This window comes from Vespa crabro, chromosome 1, assembly GCF_910589235.1.
Source record: "Vespa crabro chromosome 1, iyVesCrab1.2, whole genome shotgun sequence".
In the NCBI taxonomy this organism is placed as follows: domain Eukaryota; kingdom Metazoa; phylum Arthropoda; class Insecta; order Hymenoptera; family Vespidae; genus Vespa; species Vespa crabro.
The window spans coordinates 3,180,001-3,187,500 of record NC_060955.1 but is presented as its reverse complement, the minus strand read 5'-3'; the positions used below and the strand labels follow the sequence as shown (position 1 = coordinate 3,187,500).

Sequence of the window (7,500 nt, the reverse complement as noted above, 5' to 3'; positions counted from 1 at the left end):
ATTATAAGTATATAAATGGTATACCATATAAAATGTTACGAACTATTCTTATCTGAATATACCTATAAACAAATTAATATTTTTATTTGTAGCACTGAATAATGAATGTATAAAAAAAAAAAAGATAAAAAATAAAAAGAATAAAAAAAAAAATATTAATAAAAAATAAATAAATCTTGTAACAAAAATACTTTTTAATGCTTTAAATATAAGGCGGTCCTTCTATATAATATAAAATATGACAAATTCGATTCTATAAAAATTCAATATTATTAGTCGATTAAGGAAAATCAAAGATCGTAAGAGAAACATCTAAAGCCACACTTTATTAGTTTGATAAAATACTGCTGTGTATACTGGTTGATCATGTATATATTTATGTATACTTATAAAAAAATATATACATATGTGTATATACATACACATACCTATAAGAGAAACGTATTAAACATAGTCGATGCAAAAAGATCGATAAAATGTTCTTAGTATCAAGGAAAAAGAGATAGATAGATAAATAGAGAGAAAGAGAGAGAGAGAGAGAGAGAGAGAGAGAGAGAGAGAGAGAAAGAGAGAGAGAGAGTTAAAGGACAAAGTAAACAGCATACACCAAGTAGACACCATAGTAATACCGCTTTGAGGTAAACTGAGGTTTCGTAAACAGCCTGACTCATGCTAACTAATGCTTTTCCTCGAACGAGATCATTAAACTCATAAAATCACGCTAGGAACAACAGCAGGGATTAAAGTTCAAAATTTTCATCCTGTCACTTTAAGAAACACATTCTTATATTCATGGCGAACTTTCTCTTCTCTTGTCAAAAAAAAAAAAAAAAAAAAAAAAAAAAAACAAAAAAAAACAAAAAACAAAGTAGAATAGAATAGAATAAAATAGAACATCTATTTATTTGCTCGTCCAAAAGTCCGAAATGAGGATTTTGTTTACGACATTTTAATAATCTTAATAATCTTATTAACCATTAATTATATGCACATTTATAAAAAAAAAAAAAAAAAAAATCAAGAGCAAAAAGTAAAAAAAAAAAAAAAATGGAATATAAAGAAAGAATTAAAGAAAAAAAAAAATATATATATATATATATGTGTAATATAAAATAATCAATATTACAAAAACATTTTGGTCTTCATAATAAAAATTCTCTGTTTCTTAAAATACGACGAGAGAGAGAGAGAGAGAGAGAGAGAGAGAGAGAGAGAGAGAGAGAGAGAGATACTGTTTCTATAGATATTGGAGATAGATAAAGATCGGCACTGAATAAGGAATCTATTTTAACAAACGATGTATGTAACCTTAGAGATGATTATTATTCGTTCGTGGATCGTACCTAACACCTTCCTAGCACGAGCTTCTATATTTAGGATTTTGCACACGTGTGCTAGTCGCGATCTTCAGGGCCAACTTCAGCAAGCCGCTGCTACGCGATCGTTTAAATTTTAATTCATTATGAACACGATCGATCTTTACCTACCACTTGAAATAGATCTTTTTTTCTTTTTTGTAGTTCTTTTATTTCCTTCTTTCTTTTTCATTTTTTTTTCATTTTTTTTTTTTTTTTTTTTTTTTTTTCTAATCCATCAAAAGCGGCGTATTATCGTGTCACTTATCATTAAAAAATATAGATGACATATTTACTGATAAATATAGGACTTGTTCAAAGTCTTTCGGGGAGGGGTTAAAAAAGAACCTAAACGATTTCAAAAATCGATTATTTTCTTATCGACGAAATCTTTACAGGTTTCTAATGATTAATCTTGTAATTTTACAATCTAACGTCACTGGTAACACCATTTGACAAATAGAAATTAGACTAAAACTAAATCTCGCAATAGATCAATTGATTTTTTACAATCGTTTAAAGAAAATTTTTACGTTCACCTAATATCGATGAAATGTATAGAGGACAAAATATGATCGACGATTAATTTTTTCTTCGACGAGTGTTTTGCTAAGTAAATTTTAATTTTCTTCAAATTTTATTATAAATTTTCATTGAAACGAACGAACAATTAATTCCATTGAATTTAATAACTTCTTAAACGAATATAAATATCTTGATCGGATATAATAAAAATGAATATACCTAATCGAGAAATGTAAATTCGATGATCAACGAAAAGGCTAGACTCTGAGAGAGATCGACGAACGTTCGAGATTAATCTCCCTCTCTCTCTCTCCCTCTCTCACGTTCACTCTCTCTCTCTCTCTCTCGTTCCTTCGTTCTGAAGGTCACGAGAGCCAGTGCTAACATAGAAAATTATTCTTGAGTAATTCTAACTAAAATCTGTTTTGTCTTATCTTTCTTCTTCTCTCTCTGTGTGTGTATGTCTCTCTCTCTCTCTCTCTCTCTCTCTGTCTCTCTTTTTCTCTCTCTAACAGCGTTCCTACTTCGTATTACGTAATACAATTAAAAATTAATCAAGATTTTATCGGATTTTATCATTGGATTGCACGATAAAACGATAGGAAAATATCGAGTTTTCTTATTTCAAAGTTTAACAATATCTACTATGTACAATTGTTATATCATACATTATGTATATTGCTTTATTATGTTTAGAAAGGGCTTAAACGTGAGTCATCTACTTTCTAAAAGTTCCAGAAAATTTGTTTGTCAGACCGTTAGGAACATTCATTTTATCTATCTATCGAACTATCTATCTATTTATGGTATATACGTATGTGTTTACATGTTCATGTGTTAATGGGTTTAGGTGTTTATATCTGGGATTTACCGTGAGGGTGAAATTCAGTAGTGAAGTGAATCAACCCAAGGCCATAATATATGACTCGACTAAAGGAAACAATCGACTTAGTAATTCGCATGAGCCCTTTGTTCGCGAGAAGGATTCATGCTATCTGTTTTGAACCTAATCATTTGCATACGCTAACAATATGAATCTTATATACAATCGTATTTAGAATAGTTCGATAAAAAAAAAAAAAAAAAAAAAAAAAAAAAAAAAAAAAAATATCCAGATAAGAAATAAATACTATGATATTTAATTTAGGTTATAATAAATATGTTATATATGAAGATAACATATATATAAATTGACTATGATTTATAAATAAAATAAAAATAATACCATCGTTTGACTTAATTCAAATCGTCAATGAAAGGAAGCTTCTCGAATCCATCTTGGTTTACCGTATCTCGACTCATTAATTTATCATCGAAATCCGATGGCTCGTGTGGTTTATTCGATGCGCAAAATCATTAAAGAGTTAATTACGCGTGATCACGTTGCATAGACGGATACGAAGTCCCGTTGACGTTCCACTCATCATACCAAAGGAATCGACGGAATATATCCGCTTTATGTCCGCCATAATGAAATACGCCATTGTTAAAAAACGGAAGAACTAAAATTTCTACAATCGTTATCTTAAATTATTTTAAACGTGTAAATAAATAAATATTATATACATTTTATATAGATAAAATCTATAATATAATAAATATTGTACAAAATATAATAATATATAACTAATAAATATATATATATATATATATATGTGCATATCTACATATTATTTATATATATATATATATATATATATATATATATATCTTATTTTTTTCGAAAGTGAACATGCACACGCATTATATTAAATATGATATGATTTGAGATATAATTCGTTCCAATTGAGTGACGTACCCTAAATTCCTACATATATGTATCTCTAAAAGTGTGTGTGTGTGTGTATGATTTGTATTATATATGTACACTACCAAGAAAGATGGACGATAAAACAAGTTAAATAACGATAGCGAAAGAATGGACAGTCATCAAAAAGACATTTATACCTGTAGCAGTTAAAGGTTATGTCTTTCTTTCATATTCCAAGCTTTCTTCGAAATCGACGAAATAAATGAAATAGGTTTTATATATGACATTCAACATAAGTAAATACTTTCGTAGTATATCTATATATGAATATATACATACACATACACATACATATACATATATATACAAACATAAATATATATATATATATATATACACATTTAGTAACGTAGGACGTAGGACGTAGAAATTAGTGAAAATGACAAAGAGGTTAAGTTAAGAATATTTGTGTCCTTTTTCCTACGAAGGTCGATTACATGAATACTGCTACGTCGCAATAGGAAATATCACGGATTATAATGCCGGATAAAAACGACTACTACCATACGTTCGATCTTGACTTGTTTTTTCTTCCTTTTTTTCTACTCTCTCTCTCTCTCTTTTTTTTTTCTTTATATATATATATATATATATAGACGATTAATAACGATTGTATGAGTAGTAGCGGTAGCGGCAGCAGCAGCAGCAGCAGCAGTAGCAGTAACGACACGCGAGAAATATCGACTTGTACTCTCTAATCTAATCTTACATAATTTAAGTAGAATATCTATCTCTCTCTCTCTCTCTCTCGAGATAGAGAGAGAGAAAGAGCGAGATAGATAGATAGAAAGAGAGAGAAACTGACGTTTTCATGAGGATGTCGATACGAGTTAAAACACATATACATTGCAATTCATCTGTTTCAACATAGCTTTTAATTCCATACATTTCATAACCTATAAAAATCGAAAGTTAAGACTTTCAGTAAGGATCGATAGGTATGAAAATAAATGAAGCCCGAAATTCCCGTTTATATAAGCATTATATATATATATATATATATATATATATATATATATACGTATATATATATATATATTTATTTTCATTGTAAATATATACCTCTTCTTCTCATAGAGAAAGTATAAAACGAGTCATTATAACATTGTAACTGTTCCATAATAAATGCAAAAGCCATGGTTACAATATGACATATGCGTATGTATGTATATATATATATAAAGAGATGATAAAAGCGTATTTAACATACATATATAAGATGAAGAAAAAAGATGAAGGAAGAAGAATGATCGAACACATACCAAACGTCAAGACGTGGGTGACAGTCTGCTCGGTATTCGCACTCTCTGGCATGTTGAGTGGTGGGGGTGGTAGCGGTGGACGCATGGCGTTCTCCATTCCCACTCCTCTTCTCTTCCCTCTTTCTCTATCTCTCTATTTTACTGCTCTCTCTCTCTCTCTCTCACTCTCTTTTTCTCTTTCTTTTATTCTTTCTTTCTCTTTCTGTCACTGTTTTATCCGCACGTCTTCTCTCTCTCTCTCTCTCTCTCTCTTTCTCTTTTTCTCTCTTTCTCGTGCTCCCTTATTCGCTCACTCGCTCTTTCTCTCTTTCCTTCTCTTACACGCTGTCTGTCAAAATTGGTTTGGCGTATCGCGTACGTCGTAGATAAAAATAATGACAGTCGAAGAAAACTATCAAAACAGGATAAATTTTTCTTATTGAATAAATATACTTCGATTGTTCATATTAATATATCTTCTATCTGCGCGAACTTGTCAATCTTTACGGTTTTTTAACTTTCTCTCTCTCTCTCTCTTTCTCTCTCTCTCTCTCTCTCTCTCTCTCTCTCTATATATATCTCTCTTTCTCTATTCGTCTCCTTTCGAAAATAATTTTCTTTCGTATTATACACGGATTTATTATTACTGCCGAACGAACGGTCGAGTTTACGGGTTTACATGTCCGCGACGTAATTTCTGCGACGACGGACAGCGCTCGTCGTACGTACGTCGTCGTCGTCGTCGTCGTCGTCGCCGCCGTCGTCGTTGTTCGCCGGCTACACCTCCTCTTTCTTCTCCACCACCTCCTCCTCCTCCTCCTCCTCCTCCTCCTCCTCCTTTTTGTTCTCCTCTCTCTCCTCTTTTTCCTTTACGAGGAGGTACGACGACAACAATCTTCTCGACGACAGTTACCACAAAGGATGATACACCGACGGGACAATGGAACTCGCACAAAATTCGCATGATACCTGACAAAAACCGTCTGAACTCAACGTCTCTCTCTCTCTCTCTCTCTCTCTCTCTTTTTCTTTCTCTCTCTCTCTCTCTCTCTCTCTCTCTCTTTCTCTCGCGCGCGCACGTCTAGCCAAGTATAACCATTATAAACGGACGGACGGACAGATGAACGGGGCACGTTTTTCGATGTCGCGCGCCTGTATACGGTCTTGTTACAACCGTCTATAAGCATTTCTTATTGGTCGAAACGTTTGGACCAATCATAACGCTTTGTTAATCGGTGCGCGCCAACGACGGTCGCGCCGTGGCCCACTGCGGTATACGGTCGAACTAATCGCACGAGGAAATTGTGAAAGACTAAAGCGTGAAAAATTGACTGAGTTTTATCTACACTCTTTCTTTTTTTTTTTTTCTTTTGTTTCTTTGTTGTACGTGCATGCGTATATATGTGTGCGTGTATGTGTGTTGTATTTTTTTTTTGAATTCGTTTTACCTTCTATCGATTAAATTTTTTTTTCTTTTTTCTTTTTTTCTCTTTAACTTTCATATATATATATATATATATATGAAAGTTATATATATGTATATATATATTCGTTGCCATGTTAAGTGCTAAGTCAAAACATATGTGCGAAAATATAATATCGATCCGATTGATTTCTTCTTATCATTTCTCTTCTTTATCATGACCCATTATGATAGTCAAATATTGCTTATCACATAGTTCTATAATCCCATCGACTCTTCTCGCTATGCCTTTTATATAACTGAGAAGGAAATACGATATAATACGTTTCGTCAGATGTAGCTTGTAACATTTTCACAGTGGAAAGGAAGCGTACATTTTGTCTTGCGTTAAAACAAAAACAAAACGAAAAATAAAAAAAAAAAAGAAAAGATCGTTAAATCAAGCTCTCGTAATTTTTTTCGTTTTTCATTTTTATTTCGTTCGTCGTCGTCAAATCAATAATGTTATCGGAAACTATACCGTTTTGTTCGAAGTATTGGTATCATATCGTTATCTTACTGTGCCTTTGTTATTTCTACGAGGATATACATCGTCGAATTAAACGAGGTATTTTGTCGATTTTTACAAAGGTATTTAAATATCCAGATGGTATCGGAACGACGGATCAGAACGAAGGTACACATATAGGGATTATAGATTAAGTACTTTTTTTTTTGCTTTCTTTCTTTCTTTCTTTTTTTTTTTTTTTTATAACATTTAAACGAAAAAAAAAAAGAACAAGAGAAAGGAAAAAGGACGTTATCAGAAAGAAATTAATTTCATTTGTAATATAATTTTGTAGCGTTAGACAAAGAGGAGACGGATATTAAAGATAACGAAGAGGAGGAATTTATAGAGTCTGCATTACCGAAAGATTTGAAACACGTACCTTACCGATATGTTAAACCGAACGACGAGGAATTATTAATAAGAGCAAATAAATTTTATGAAATAACGAATGCGAGAAGAACTGTAAGATATTTTAGCGAAGAAAATGTTCCGAGAGAAGTGATACGTTATATTATCAAAGCTGCAGGTTATAAAATAAGACTCGATATAAATTTAGTATTATACATTTTCTTTTTCTCTCTTTTTTTTTGTTTTTC

At 31.6% G+C, this 7,500-nt stretch overlaps 2 protein-coding genes across 3 annotated transcripts in view; one reads left to right on the top strand and one right to left on the bottom strand.

Moving 5' to 3' along the window:
• Nucleotides 1–5,175, bottom strand: part of LOC124427088 (ribosomal protein S6 kinase alpha-5-like) — a 61,196-nt gene extending 56,021 nt beyond the window's left edge. Inside the window, exon 1 of the mRNA XM_046969579.1 lies at nucleotides 4,953–5,175. Within this exon, the coding sequence (XP_046825535.1) occupies nucleotides 4,953–5,049 (97 nt within the window). The 5' untranslated portion in view covers nucleotides 5,050–5,175. The remainder of the gene's footprint in view (nucleotides 1–4,952) is intronic.
• Nucleotides 5,176–5,887: 712 nt separating this feature from the next.
• LOC124427154 (iodotyrosine deiodinase 1) overlaps nucleotides 5,888–7,500 on the top strand; it is a 2,741-nt gene continuing 1,128 nt past the window's right edge. For both annotated transcript variants that reach the window (XM_046969748.1, XM_046969740.1), the window contains exons 1-2: nucleotides 5,888–7,030; nucleotides 7,197–7,430. In XM_046969748.1, coding sequence (XP_046825704.1) covers nucleotides 6,856–7,030; nucleotides 7,197–7,430 — 409 coding nt within the window. In that variant the 5' untranslated portion in view covers nucleotides 5,888–6,855. The remainder of the gene's footprint in view (nucleotides 7,031–7,196; nucleotides 7,431–7,500) is intronic.